General features: G+C 35.2%; 1 protein-coding gene across 46 annotated transcripts in view; it reads right to left on the bottom strand.

The window, feature by feature from the left end:
• The window catches only part of LOC127862458 (plexin domain-containing protein 1-like), a 146,966-nt gene that overhangs the window by 40,269 nt on the left and 90,150 nt on the right, over positions 1-16,547 (bottom strand). For 12 of the 46 annotated variants that reach the window (XM_052401580.1, XM_052401600.1, XM_052401597.1 and 9 more), the window contains exons 11-12: positions 9,457-9,520; positions 5,878-5,913 (exon numbers count right to left, since the gene is read on the bottom strand). In XM_052401580.1, the coding sequence (XP_052257540.1) occupies positions 5,878-5,913; positions 9,457-9,520 (100 nt within the window). Of the gene's footprint in view, positions 1-1,029; positions 1,078-1,425; positions 1,468-5,877; positions 5,914-9,456; positions 9,521-16,547 lie in introns of all 46 variants that reach the window. The other 34 variants (XM_052401573.1, XM_052401579.1, XM_052401583.1 and 31 more) reach the window with 7 other exon arrangements.

Here is a 16,547-nt window from a genome sequence, read left to right as displayed (position 1 = left end):
GTTGCAAGTATGAAAGCAATAGCTTTGATACTTAAGGAATAAAATGAACCTAAACACAAAACTTAACCAAAATTTTCAATTTTTTAAGTATAAAAAGGGCACATAATTCTGTCAAAATGCAAGCCAGAATTATCTAACTTTGCCTGCCCAGTCCCCTCATGTGACCTAAATGCAAAACTTAACCGGACGCTGACGCCGACGCCAAGGTGATGACAATAGCTCATTTTTTATTTTTTTTAAATAGATGAGCTAAAAATTACAGGTGTCCGAACATTTAAGAAACAAATATTAAGGTGTCCAAAAAGTATAATTATATTGAAATAAATGGAACAAGACTATTGCCAAGCAGTATATGTCCCCTACCGGCTCCACCATTGTTAGAATTATTTTTTTTGTTTGCCATTGCAACCAGAATTTTTGATGTAGGAACAAAATGAAATGACGTGCATAATGTTCATTGCCATCTATCTATGTTTCAAGTTTCATGAACAAATATGAAGAACTTTTAAAGTTATGGCAGGATCCAGAAAAGTTTGACAGACCCACAGACGCACAAACCATAAGTCCCCTGCGGTGAAACCGGTAGAGGACAATAAATCAATGTACAATAATTTTATTGCAAGAAATCCTCTTTTTTCTGCTTGAAAAATAAATGGTCCATTGTCCTCATGCATGCATCTGTCAGGTTTTATGACCTTAATCCGTTTGTAAAAAACAGTGATGAAAGTGTCACAAGACAAGCGAAAACAGGTCTGAAGTCTGTAGAATAGCACAGTGAAATATACTGTCTGAAAATTAAGAGACATTAATTATGTCCAAAAACCCGTAAGTCCGAAAATTAAGAGTAAAAAAAAAATATTCAGGCTTAAAAAGAGGGTGTTTGAAAACTTAGAAAGTCCGAAAGCTTAGAGTAATTACGGTATTACGCATATATATATATATATATATATATATATATATATATATATATATATATATATAGCCAAATTGTGCAAAGGTTCAGCATTTGCTGTAGTGAAAAGCTTTTACCTGACTGCACATCTGCTTTCTGTTGTGAATTATAATCTGCCGCAGGTTCTAAACAGTCAGTTGTTCTTTTATAAACATGGCTTAACAGCATCAGATTGTCAAAAGAAGATAAATAAACATATCATGTTTAAATCTTTTATTTGATAATTATATAATTATTTTTTTGCTACTTAATTTCATACTTACATAATTATTGGTTAGAAATATCTTTGGTAATGAGAATTCATTATCTTTATCATACATTTTACAGAAATTTCATGAACCAAAAATTCTAGTCAAAACCTTCACATTGAGATTTAAAGATAATTTAAGCTTTGAGCTTCAACCCATACAAAGGGTCAAAGGTCTAGCTAAAAAAAAAAATGTATCATGAAAAATTTGCAAACTCTGATTTACCTGTTGTCATGGAAGTAAGATAGATGTCTTTAACAGTGGCTGCTCAATTAAAGAGGAACATAATTGGATTGATGTGGAGCACGTCATTTTATTGAATGAAACAAAACAAGTAAAAATAACATTAGTAAAGCAGTGTAATAATCAATTTTCTTACTTAACAAATTTTAAAATAAACTTCGTCGACCATATTTCATACAGAATTATACAACTATGCTTTTGCAAACAAGATAGGTTTTTATATTCATTCTATACTGGCAGATTAAATACTCAAAGTTAATGTAAAACTGTGACAAGAAATATAAATATTTTGCGAAAAACAGATTTTGAACATCATATAGAAAATAGATAACAATATATCAGACAGTTTAGATATTTTCATGTTTTCATGAATCTTTTCAATGCATTTGAAACATAACAGTACCAAAAATATATAAATGGGCCATCTTCGGTAATAAAATTAGTTAAACTTCTACACAAAAAATATCCTTGTTCATTTTAGCTGGAAAATAACGAATAAATGAATGAATAATTAATATTAAAAAAAGAAGAAATAAGAAATAAATAATAACAAGGGCTGTTTGTAAAACATGCATGCCCCCCTGATATGGGCTGTCAGTTGTAGTGGCAGCCTTGGTGTGATTATGTTTTTTGTCACTGTGACCTTGACCTTTGACCTAGTGACCTGAACATCAAAAGGGGTCATCTGCCAGTCATTATCAATCTTCCTATGAAGTTTCATGATCCTAGGCGTAAGCATTCATGAGTTATCATCCGGAAACCATTTTACTATTTCGAGTCACTGTGACCTTGACTTTTGACCCAGTGACCTGAAAATCAATAGGGGTCATCTGCCAGTCATTATCAATGTACCTATGAAGTTTCATGATCCTAGGCGTAAGCATTCTTGAGTTATCATCCAGAAACCATTTTACTGTTTCGAGTCACTGTGACCTTGACCTTTGACCTAGTGACCTGAAAATCAATAGGGGTCATCTGCCAATCATGACCAATGTACCTATGAAGTTTCATGATCCTAGGCATTAGCATTCTTGAGTTATCATCCAGAAACCATTTTACTGTTTCGAGTCACTGTGACCTTGACCTTTGACCTAGTGACCTGAAAACAATAGAGGTCATCTGCCAGTCATGATCAATGTTCCTATGAAGTTTCATGATCCTAGGCGTAAGCATTCTTGAGTTATCATCCAGAAACAATTTTCCTATTTCGAGTCACTGTGACCTTGACCTTTGACCTAGTGACCTGAAAATCAATAGGGGTCATCTGCCAGTCATGATCAATGTACCTATGAAGTTTCATGATCCTAGGCCTTAGCATTCTTGAGTTATCATCCGGAAACCATTTTACTATATTGGGTCACTGTGACCTTGACCTATGACCTAGTGACCTGAAAATCAATAGGGGTCATCTGCCAGTCATTATCAATGTACCTATGAAGTTTCATGATCCTAGGCCTAAGCGTTCTTGAGTTATCATCCGGAAACCATCTGGTGGAAGGACCGACCAATGGACCGACATGTGCAAAACAATATACCCCCTCTTCTTCAAAGGGGGGCATAATAATAACAATAACCAGAAAGTATCACAGAACTGAGTAGTGACAAATACCCCCGTACACAGCATGTAGTAAGTAGTAGCAATGCAATAAAATGCACCTGCAGACTGTTTTTTTTTGCTAATTTAATAGCTGTAATTGCCCCTATTTCCAATGGCAAAAGTTAATCTTTTTTTTTAATCCAGTCCCAGCATTCCCAATTCTGATTTTTAATTTTCAGATAGTTTGAAATAGAACTATTGAGTATGCAAATTATGATTTTGAAGTTATATCCATTTAAATGTTATTGTTATGTTTGAAATTTTCTATTTTATGTTAGTGTATACAATAATTGTCTAAAAATTATAAACAAAGAAAAACATATTTTCCAAATTTTAAATACATTTAATGATGCTAAATTTTCTAATTTCAGTGGTATAATATGTTATATTAAAAAAAATGGTGAGAATAGGTCCTGCATCGCCAGTATAGATAACAGTAGACTTTTAAAAAAAAAATAAGTAGAGAACCACAAAACAATTTTACCTACCAAATAATATACCTTTGGTCCTTGTGGCTTCCAAGAGTAATATTTTTATACAGTAATTTATTTTGCTGTATATGAATACATAAGTAATTTGACAACCTGGTATGGCCAGTTATGACCTGGATGTCATGTTTTGATTCAACAAATTGACAATAATAATGTAACGGAAATTCTAAGTAAAAAAAGGGACATAAGTTTTGTTATTTTCAATATCAGAAGATAAAAATCATAAATGCACAACTTCATATCATAAAAAGGAAAGCTTTTATGTTTGAACGTTATGTCTAAATTTGTGTCTAAGGACAGACAGACAGCAAGGGAAACCAGCAACTAACAGAAATCCATGGTGATTCCAGTACAACGCCTTTATTTCATAACATGGGGTATAATAATAATAATAAAAACAAGAGCACCGCATAACGGGTGCCAACGCTTGGCTGCGGATGCAGTTTTGAACAAGGGCTGTTTATAAAACATGCATGCCCCCCATATGGGCTGTCAGTTGTAGTGGCAGCCATTGTGTGAATACGTTTTTTGTCACTGTGAACTTGACCTTTGACCTAGTGACTTGAAAATCAATATGGGTCATCTGCCAGTCATGATCAATGTTCCTATGAAGTTTCATGATCATAGGCCTAAGTATTCTTGAGTTATCATCAGGAAACCATTTAACTGTTTTGAGTCACTGTGACCTTGACCTTTGACCTAGTGACCTGAGAATTAATAGGGGTCACCTGCAAGTCATGATCAATGTACCTATGAAGTTTGATGATCCTAGGCGTAAGCTTTCTTGAGTTATCATCCGGAGACCATTTTACTGTGTTGAGTCACCATGACCTTGACCTTTGACCTAGTGACCTGAACATCAATAGGGGTCATTTGCCTGTCATAATCAATGTACCTATGAAGTTTCATGATCCTAGGCGTAAGCGTTCTTGAGTTATCATCCGGAAACCCTTTTTCTGTTTCGAGTCACTGTGACCTTGACCTTTGACCTAGTGACCTGAAAATCAATAGGGGTCATCTGCGAGTCATGATCAATGAACCTATGAAGTTTCATGATCCTAGGCGTAAGCGTTCTTGAGTTATCATCCGGAAACCATTTTTCTGTTTCGAGTCACTGTGACCTTGACCTTTGACCTAGTGACCTGAAAATCAATAGGGGTCATCTGTGAGTCATGATCAAGTACCTATGAAGTTTCATGATCCTAGGCCTAAGCGTTCTTGAGATATCATCCGGAAACCGTTTTACTATTTCAAGTCACTGTGACTTTGACTTTTGACCTAGTGACCTCAAAATCAATGGGGGTCATCTGCCAGTCATGAGCAATGTACCTATGAAGTTGCATGATCCTAGGCCTAAGCGTTCTTGAGTTATCATCCGGAAACCATCAGGTGGACGGACGGACCGACCCTACCGACATGTGCAAAACAATATACCCCCTCTTCTTCGAAGGGGGGCATAATAAATGAAAGCTTGTCAGAATTTATTTTTTAAGGTCACAGTGACCTTGACCTTTGACCTAGTGACCCTAAAATGGGTGTGGCATGTAGAACTAATCAAGGTGCATCTACATATGAAGTTATAAAGTTGTAGGTGGAAGCACTTTGATTTTAGAGCCAATGTTAAGGTTTTATCACGGCGGACCGTATACGACGAGCTGGCTATGACAATACCTCGGGTTTTCTCCGAAAACAGCCGAGCTAATAATAATAATAATAACAAGAGCACCGCATAACGGGTGCCACGCTCGGCTATGGGTGCAGTTTTGAATAAATGAAAGCTAGTAAGAATTTATTTTTTAAGAGGTCACAGTGACCTTGACTTTTGACCTAGTGACCCTAAAATGGGTGTGGCGTGTAGAACTCATCAAGGTGCATCTACATATGAAGTTTCAAAGTTGTAGGTGGAAGCACTTTGATTTTAGAACCAATGTAAGGTTTTAGCTCGACGCGGACGGCTGACGACACGACGAGCTGGCTATGACAATACCTCAGGTTTTCTCCAAAAACGCCGAGCAAATAATAATAATGATAATTATTATTATTATTACAGTAATGATAATACCTATACTAATAGTACTACTACTAATACTAGTAATAATATAAATAATAGTCTTAGTTGTAAACCAGAAATATATTTCTCGCAAAGCTCAGATGGAATAGGGGTAAAGAAAGTTATCAGCAAAGACAAAAATAATAATTGAGAACAAAATACAGATCATTTAAATTTTGGCAATTGTTGTCAACTAGCAGCTTTTTCTTGAAACGTTCAGATTGGGTAAGGGGTAAATCATATACACAGTGTAGAGATATATACATGATATTACTTGAAACAAACTCGTTCTTTACCTGTCTGGATTGTGTCACCATCTTTAACACTGGGTACTACAATCAGCAAATGACATTTAATATGCTGTCTAACAATCAGCCGCACAAATGTTCAGAGAGGCCCATTTGAAAGGTATATTTTACAAAATATGAAACTTAAGAAAAACAGCAGGTAGCAAGCAACAAATCAATATGAAGCAAGACACATGATTCCCCATTTAAAAACAACACAAAACATGCTATTTGCAAAAGACTACAATAAGCGGTAAAAAAATCATTTAATGTGAGTTGCAAACGCAAAATCAATTAAATCTATAATTAATATCAATATAAAGACTGTTTCAATCCAATCCATTAAAAAAAAAAGAGAGAGGAAAATGTTGCCTCAATGAAAGCTCTGTTTTTCGAAAAACAGAGCTTTCATTAAGGCAACATTTTACTCTCAATTTTTCCCGTGCTAGGAGTAATAAAATTATTCGCTAACAAAGTTAACAAATTGAAACAATGCAAAACTGTTTCTGTTTTAACAAAATAATTTTTTTTGGGTGTCCATGGATAATTCATGGCAGTTATTATTTTGTAATACTTCCGAGTGAAAATTTAAATTGATGTAATTTTAAGCACAGTGAACATAAATTAAGTGTGTGCATTCTCTTACAATCTAACAACAGATACAAAATTAAGTTCGTTATAAACAAGAGACAGTTTGAGCCAATTATGTTCTAATAAACATATAACATATTATTTTTCATCACATACTCTGTTTCTGTTCATCCGAAGACAATCATATAACTTGATCCAATACTTTAAAAGAACAAATACAATTTTAAAAAAAGGGTTAATTTATTAAATTTGTGTGTGTTCTCTGCAGATATTGAAAATAAGATGTCAAACAACTTCCATCCTATCATCTGTCACTTTCAAATTAACAAAATATACATAAATTAAGTATGCAAAACTGATAATGACAATTATGATAACCATCCAGAATAATCATTTTGCCCACGTGATCACAAATGAGCAAATTACTTAAGTGCAAACCATTATGATCAATCATAGTGCATCTTGTCTGACGATGCATACAAATAAAATAATTTAATTTCTGTTCAGCCTATTAACCACAGAATAATGATGATGTATTGAAGGATGACAGCTCAACTCAAAAACAAACGTGCATGCAATCAATCAACCAGGCTTGCATGAAATCAAGTTTCGCAAATGTGTTGCAGGATTTTTATGTCCCCCACCACAATAGTGGGGGAAATATTGTTTTTGCCCTGTCTGTTGGTTGGTCTGTTGGTCTGTTGGTTGGTTTGCGCCAACTTTAACATTTTGCAATAACTTTTGCTATATTGAATATAGCAACTTGATATTTGGCATGCATGTGTATCTCATGGAGCTGCACATTTTGAGTGGTGAAAGGTCAAGGTCATCCTTCAAGGTCAAAAGTACAATCCAAGGCAAGTAATAAGCTTTAAAAGGGAGATAATTTTTATATCTTCAATATTGCAAAAGTTATGGCCAATGTTAAAGTTTTCAGACAGACTGACGGACGGACGGACAGACAGTTCAAATGCAGTTCAAATGCTATATGCCACCCTACCGGGGGCATCAAAAGTTCATAAACACAAACATTTCCTGTTCATGGAAAGTTTGCAGAATAGTGAAATTATATTTTCTATTTAAAGATTTGAAGCAATAGACGTCTAATTGGGACCTGGCTAGTCCTCTTGAGAGTATGTCTACACATAATCTGATGTGGGCACACCGGCCACAGGTATTATTTAACAATAACAACTTATCAACAATTGAATTTCAGTTTATGTTTAATGTAACAGGTACAAGCTATTTTTTGAAAGTGGGGTAAAGTAAATTTCTGTGACTGATTAACACGCATTTGTTTGTATTTAAATAACTTAATTTGTATGCTGCTTTTCACCAACTTATTTGGTTGGTATACAGACTGTAAGTAACATTGGGCCATGAAACACAAAAGCATGTAAAAATCAAAGCGCTGAAGGCACTGAAGTTGTTTGCTATTACATAATCTTAGACGCAACTCAGTTTTCAAAATTATGTTATAGCTTTTTATATCGCAAGTTTGAAATGAACACAACCCATTCAAATTTATAAAGAGTGTGTCTTAAAGCACAGGTCGAGATGTGTGTGCACTATTTATCCTCATATTTAAGTTATAAAGATAACTTAGACAAAATTACAACAATATGTCTCTTTTTTTTCACAATTGGTTGCTGCACTGGCAACCATCTTTAGAATTTTGGTTGCCTTGTTTAAGAATAACAAGCCTATAATCATGTACATGTTGTGGTATGTGTATCTAATACTTAATCTATTTTCTTTAAATTATTGAGCAACAATATTGCCCACATGACAGACTTTTAATGCAGCTTTAAGCCCCATAATCCCTGAAAGCAGCCAATATGTACAGATTTCAATGATAAACTGGCCAATGTTGTTGCACAAGCTGTTATAAACACTAGACTGACCAATATCGTTAAACAAGCTCTTAAACCTATTGTTTACATAAGGCTGTCTGCTGCAGTGTACCAGTGAAGTATAAACAGGAAGTGGTTACTGTTCCTAGCGTAGTTAACAGCAGACTGACTTGCAGCTATCGTTCCTAGCGTAGCTTAAGCAGACTGACTTGCAAAACAGCCTACGCTTACAACTAAAAATGTACCAGCCACATAACAACTCATTTCTTGGTAGTTTTAAAAAACCTCAGTCATACCCCATACCATGAGAGCGAGAGAAAATCAATAGATTTTTATCCCTGAATATGTGTTGATAACAACACAGAGCCTGAATTGCAACTTTAATAATCAACTTATAAAACACAGTTTTTAATGAATTTCGTGATGTCCCATGTCCAGATGGCAAAACAAACATACCAAAAAGCGCTACTGTCTCACCAAAAAGGGGGGTATGGCATGTATATTAATTAAATATCCTTGGTGTCTTGTGCCAACAAACATAAAGACCATAGATATTTTTTTCTTGTTTGAAACTACATTTTTTACCACACAATTCAGTAGTAACTTAAACCGATTTCAATAGCACCATGACGAAAAATTGCCCTGCTTAATTAAGCTTTCCAATGCCCCGGATTATTGGATTGTGCAATAGTAAAATGGCGGCCATTTTCAGTCCGATTTGGTGGTTTTATTGTCTTTAAATATTTTTTTATCCATTTTTGCATTTAAAAAACATTCTGCGCGCTATACACAGGAGCGCACTATACGTGGAAACCTACGGTAATAAAACAATGTCGAGCTGGTAAACCCGGTCCCACACAGAAGCAAAGTGAACATGGCTACATGTATGTGCAACCAGCATGAAACCCGAACAGCCTACAAGTTACTCACAGCCTGTGCAAGTTTTATGCTATTTGCTGCTAATCAGTATCTAAGGGTTGGTAATGAAGACTTAAACACCTCAATCTAGAAAAAAAGGTCCTACATTTAATTTGATTTTATAAGGGACTACAAATGCATACAAGTGCATATCTAAGTGTTAACGGGTCAACCAGTTTCAAGACCAACCATTGACCGATAAGCCCGACTGGCTTTCAGCACTTACATGTACTGCTGGTCTGTGCTTGGGGAGCCCGAGTTGGGATCTGAGAGCAGTTGGCCGATCCAGACTGAAACAACAATAACAAAAATAGAACTACATCATGGTTCATTATGTCATTTATAATAATGAGGCACATTGTACTTTAATCTTATCCTTGTGATTTTTATTCACTAGCAGTTACTATGGATTCGAGGTGTATAAATTTCACTCAATTTCAATTGCAGACATATTATTCGCATGGTTATAAATTTGTGAAATGTACATTTGGAAAAATAAAATTTCTGAATGCGTCTTGATTGATGACTTTAAAAACAGTTAATATTTGTTCAGATCATAAATTTCTGCAATGGTGGCAGCACAAAAAGCTAGACAATTATACCAATATGAAAATTTATGAATCTATAGTACTGTCAGAAACTGAGGGTGTTTGGAAATGACACAATCTGTAGTTGCATGCTATATGAGAATAAAGTACAGAAATGTACTAACCATGTACATCCCATACACCATCAGTTACTGACAGGATAACAAGTATATCTCTTAATCTACAATTGATTGTTTTTTTTTAAATTGATGTCTCTTGCTGAATCAAAATGCGTACAAAACAAAAATATCAGTGGAGTTAAACTGATGGATGTTCCCTGGTGAAACCCTCTGTAAATATATGGGTTGAGTGGAAACAAACTATTTTAAAGGGGAAATAACTCTCTAAAAACTCACTGGCGTGGAACAAAATAGCAATTTGTGCCATGTTAACTGCACATGTGGGGAGACTGCATATAATGATTCATTAAATTTGGATGATTACCTCTGGTCATCTGACACAGAAACGTAAAATTCATTAGAATCAAAAATCATATTATTCATTAAACAGCAATAACACCCTGACATAGGCAGAACCATCTGAACAACTTTGCCTGTCCACTAAATATGGAATCAGCATATACAGTGCAAGTTGCATCATTTGTGTCAGAGGTCTTGAATGGGAAGTAATCATTATTCCAAAGCAAACAACTCCCTTAAAAATCAACCATATAGAACAATTTGACAATATGCCAATGTCCCCTCTAAAAAGAAAGTGCAGGTAATCATTAAATTAAGATCATTAATTAGTTAGATAGTTAGTGTGACAACTAAAAATTCCTATGAAAATGATATTAATAATCAAAAGGGCAGTAACAAAGGGAAAAATAATTGGAACAGAATGACCACACTAAAATGCCAAATTCTTATCATATTTTCTGAAATCTTGAGCCGAAAAACAAACAAGAGGCCTGAAAGGCCGAAGTCGCTCACCTGAGATAACAAGATATTATTGGGACAAATCTTCTGACCAAGTTTAATGAAGATCGGAAAATAAATGTGGCCTCTAGAGTGTTAACAAGGTTTTACTATAGCCATATAAGGAAAAATGCAACCCTTGGCAGCCATGTTTTTCAAGCAAACATAATTATTTTCAAACTCATTCAAGATATCATTGAGACCAATCTTCTGACCAAATTTCATGAAGATTGGACAATAAATGTGGCCTCTAGAGTGTTAACAAGGTTTTACTAAAGCCATATAATGCCATATAAGGAAAAATGCCCCGTCCCTGGTGGCCATGTTTTTAAAGCAACCAAAACCATTTTGGAACTCATCCAAGATATCATTTGAACAAATCTTCTGACCAAGTCTCATGATTATCGGAAAATAAATGTGACCTCTAGAGTGTTAACAAGGTTTTACTATAGCCATATAAGGAAAAATGCCCCGGCCCCGTGGTGGCCATGTTTTTCAACCAACTGGCATCATTTTTGAACTCGTCCAAGATATTATTGGGATGAATCTTCTGACCAAGATTAATGAAGATTGGATACAAAATGTGGCTTCTAGAGTGTTAACAAGATTTTACTATCGCCATATATAGCCATATAAGGAAAAATGCAGCAGCCCTTGGCACCCATGTTTTTCAAGCAAAGGATACCATTTTCAGACTCATCCAAGATATCATTGGGACAAATCTTCTGACCAAGTTTCATGAAGATCGGAAAATAAATGTGACCTCTAGAGTGTTAACAAGGTTTTACTATAGCCATATAAGGAAAAATGCCCCGCCCCCTGGCGGCCATGTTTTTCAACCAACTGGCATCATTTTTTTAACTCTTCCAAGATATTATCCGGATGAATCTTCTGACCAAGTTTCATGAAGATCAAACAGTAAATGTGGTCTCTACAGTGTTAACAAGATTTTACTAAAGCCATATAAGGAAAAATGCCCCGCCCCTTGGAAGCCATGTTTTTCAAGCAAACATAATTATTTTCGAACTCATTCAAGATATCATTGAGACCAATCTTCTGACCAAATTTCATGAAGATTGGACAATAAATGTGGCCTCTAGAGTGTTAACAAGGTTTTACTAAAGCCATATATAGCCATATAAGGAAAAATGCTCCTTCCCTGGTGGCCATGTTTTTAAAGCAACCAAAACCATTTTGGAACTCATCCAAGATATCATTGGGACAAATCTTCTGACCAAGTCTCATGATGATCGGAAAATAAATGTGACCTCTAGAGTGTTAACAAGGTTTTACTAATGCCATATAAGGAAAAAAGCCCCGTCCCCGTGGTGGCCATGTTTTTCAACCAACTGGCATCATTTTTGAACTCGTCCAAGATATTATTGGGATGAATCTTCTGACCAAGTTTAATGAAGATTGGACACAAAATGTGGCTTCTAGAGTGTTAACAAGATTTTACTATCGCCATATATAGCCATATAAGGAAAAATGCCGCAGCCCTTGGCACCCATGTTTTTCAAGCAAAGGTTACCATTTTCAAACTCATCCAAGATATCATTGGGACAAATCTTCTGACCTAGTTTCATGAAGATTGGAAAATAAATGTGGCCTCTAGAGTGTTAACAAGGTTTTACTATAGCCATATAAGGAAAAATGCCCCGCCCCCTGGCGGCCATGTTTTTCAACCAACCGGCATCACTTTCGAACTCATCCAAGATATTATTGGGATGAATCTTCTGACCAAGTTTCATAAAGATCAGACATTAAATGTGGCCCCTAGAGTGTTAACAAAATTTTACTATAGCCATATATAGCCATATAAGGAAAAATGCCCCGCCCCTTGGCAGCTATGTTTTTCAAGCAAACATAACCATTTTCGAACTCATCCAAGATATTATTGAGACTAATCTTCTGACCAAATTTCATGAAGATTGGACAATAAATATGGCTTCTAGAGAGTTAACAAGGCAAATGTTGACGGCCCACAACGCACGATGGACGACGGACAAAGGGCAATCACAAAAGCTCACCATGAGCACAACGTGCTCAGGTGAGCTAAAAAAGACATATACATAATCAAAGGCCAATAATTCCCTGAAAAATATTTTTGCCTCTGCATATCCACTATGCACACATATCAAATTTCGTCAAATTGGCATTATTAGTTTCAAAGATATTTAGCGGAAACGAAAAGTGTAACAGACCGAAAAATATATTAATGGAGATGAAAGGCATGATTATTGCAGGCTGTCAAGTGATCTTTTTTCAAAAAGTAGGAAAAAAGTAGGAAAAAGTAGGAACTTTTCCCCCAAAGTAGGAATACATAATACAATTTTTTTAGACACAGGTCCAGGAAACATAGCTTGAAACAGAGCAGGAGTGCCATCACATGTTCTGTATGGATACCCACTTGAAGCTACCTTAAGGGCCCAGAGGATTCCAGCCTTTTGTACCTGTTCCTTGTGTGATGGATGTACTTGCAAACAGATAGATTTATCCCAACCACCCTGAGAGCTGCTTGGCTTTGGAGCACTTCCAAACAAACGCTTTTGTGAATTATCATGCATGCATTTCATGTTTTCCTTGTGTTTTTGTCCATCTGCATGACTTATCAGTTGATTAGCACCAGAATTACTACACAAGATGGACTTCATTCAGACAGTACAATATCCTGCAAACTCATTGCCAGTATCTCTCTTGCACCACGATCCAAGTGTTTTTCCACTGTTGTCCAACTTCTCCATCCATGAAGGGTTAAACTTTGTTTTCCCACTAGGCATTTTAGCACTTACAGTGTATCTATGATAATTAAGCTTCAAGCAAAGCTACCCTTTTAAAGAAGTATAATTAGATGCTGTTCATTTTGGTGTATCATCAAATAAGTGGTTAGAGGTCTTCTGTGTATGGATATAAAAATGGTAATATATTGTGCATGTTATATCCTTAAGCAGAAGACCAAATTTATTTAGTGATACACCAACTTGTTGTCAAGATTAATACTAGTATATAAAGCAGTGTCAATGCTCTGCTACAGCTACATTTTGAAACCTTTAAATTGACAATAGGGTGCAGTTATATTGACTTAAGTTACATTCAAAATGACTGGTCATTGCAGAGCAGATTATGCAACTGGAGATAGGACCTTGTCAGGTCTTATCACCTGACATCTTTTATGACATCATTGATTGGACAATTAAACAGTTGCACTACATTGTTTATTCCAGTTTCAAATAATGGTTTTTACATTATTGATGACGTCGCGGGAGTGTAAAAATGCCGTTAAATATTTTTAATACTACGCTGTAACACCTTGAAGTTACCTCACTAGCTATTGCATCAATAGACAAGAGATGTGTTTGTCAGAAACACAATGCCCACTATTGCGCCGCTTTGAAATAAAATTTCAATATATCATTTGGCAGGTTTAGAAATTATCTCCCTTTTAGAGCTTATTACTTGCCTTGGATTGTATTTTGTACTTTTGACCTTGAAGGATGACCTTGACCTTTCACCACTCAAAATGTGCAGTTTTATGAGATACACATGCATGCCAAATATCAAGTTGCTATCTTCAATATTGCAAAAGTTATGGCCCATGTTAAAGTTTTCAGACGGACACACAGACAGACAGACAGACAAACGGACTGACAACACAACTGCTATATGCCACCCTACCGGCAGCATAAAAATGTATCAGGGCATTTAGGCTATGTGCATTTATCTTTAATTACTAAACATAATGTACCTATGATATCAATAGAACATCATATCCGTTGTCATGTAATACGTAATTTATTACATTATATTTGTAAATGATGAAAACTCAGCAAAGCATCAGTTTTATCTTTTTCAAATAACTTGTGTAATAAATTCCATATTACATAACCACTCATACAATACATGTATCTCTATATCTCTACATTCCAAACAGCAATATCATGTAAACATGCATAAGGTTTGGTCAAATTGTTGTCAATGGAAACAAAATAAAACTGGGATAAACAATGGGTTCCCTAAGCTCTTGCATCACTGGGAACTGTGTAAGGTAGAAATGTCTGCAGTGTACAAATGCTAAGGAAGTAAACAAGGCACTATTGTTACTTTAAAAAAAACTTTTGTCAATAATTTCAAAAGTTACATAAGAAATAAATATTTATGTTTACTGAAGAGGTGCTAGCAGACAGTCAGCATGTGTTGTCAGGTCTCATCTAGATGAATGCACCTCAACAGGGATACAGTCATACCATAGATTCATTCATCCTGCAAGTTTACTAAATAAACTTAAAAAAAAATAATTCTTCATTGAAAATGAAAAAGTAGGAATAGTAGGAAGATTTGGTAAAAAAATAGAGAAAAAGTAGGATCCTGATGAAAAAGTAGGAAATAGTATGACCGCTTGACAGCCTGTTATCGGGAATTATTTTTAAGACCACTGCAAACTCAATTTTATGGAATTTTTAATAGAAACATATGGTTAAAGCGGTGACTATATACAGGGACTACCCTATGGGCGACTAGAGCGATAATTTAGCTCTAACGCCTGTGATTTCCCCCTACGAGCCCAGAAAAGAGAAGATAAAGTCGCCAGATTTTTTGAGTACACAAGACCGGAAAAGTGAAAATCAATCAAGCCGCCCTTAATTTTTGCTAAGGCGGGCGGTAGCCCGCAGGCATTTAGCAAGTTTATTGTTTGTGGTTTATCTAACGATTACACGATTTACCCCCCGCATGGATCGTTATTTGACTGTGACAAAGCAGTACCTTAATATTGGTTGCTATAACAACACACTCGTGCCTCTTCGCGCGTGCTGTAAGTTGTCTAATGATTACGTGATAATTTATTGACCATCCGATAATAGCATTGGTTTTTGGCAGACTGCACGGTTGAAGAAAGTCGGCAAATATAATTAAAGCAAAACAAAGTTGATCAAAGGTCTATTAATTACGTAGATCAACTATAAAGTCCAGCGAGTTTTGTCAGTTTGATAATCCACCGATAATTACATGTACGAGTAACACACATCTTATATAAACTGGAATCACAGTTCATTTTTTACACTAATAAGTCATAATACTGCACATAAATATTGAGAAAACACATTTCCTTGATTATATATAAATAATCCGAGTAGAATTCAATTGCTACGTCATGACCTTCCACATTGCAAATGGCGGCCGTAATGTAACATTCGACCCGCGTTCAATTCAAAGCTGGCGATTCAAATTACAAGTAATGGTGATTCAATAATGGAGAAAGCATTAACTGGATTTAACAAACCTTGGACAAGGTTTGTTAAACCAGATAACAACAAGGAACATTTGGATTATTAAAGTAACAGGTAAGGCATTCTTAAGTGTACATATTTCGGACATGTATAGTATTCGGATAAACAGTAATTGATATACTAGATGTTCCATGTATTAAGATTGCGTTTTGTTATAAAAGCAGTCATAGGGATGATGATTATATAATGACGATAAATATGTGAAGAAAAGGTGCTACCGGTACATATCTTAAATTACTTAAATGTGTTAAATGACTTAAATGTGTTATGATAAAGTAGATTTTAATGAGAATTTATTGTTTTTACAAATAAACATAGTTAAATGATAGAAATAATAAAAGTTGTGAAATAGACATGTTTGTTTTTGATATTGTTCGCACAAACGTCTCCCTGATTTTCAAAACTTCTCCCTGTTTCAGAAAAAAGGAGAAGTCACTTCTCCCTATTTTTAAGGCCTAGGGTATAAGTCCCTGTATATAATTTCGTTAACTAGGAGCATTATAATATCATGAAACACATATTCAAAAT

Source organism: Dreissena polymorpha, chromosome 16 (genome assembly GCF_020536995.1).
Source record: "Dreissena polymorpha isolate Duluth1 chromosome 16, UMN_Dpol_1.0, whole genome shotgun sequence".
Taxonomy (NCBI): domain Eukaryota; kingdom Metazoa; phylum Mollusca; class Bivalvia; order Myida; family Dreissenidae; genus Dreissena; species Dreissena polymorpha.
Note: the sequence above shows the minus strand (reverse complement) of the source record. Positions and strands in the feature narration are given on the sequence as shown.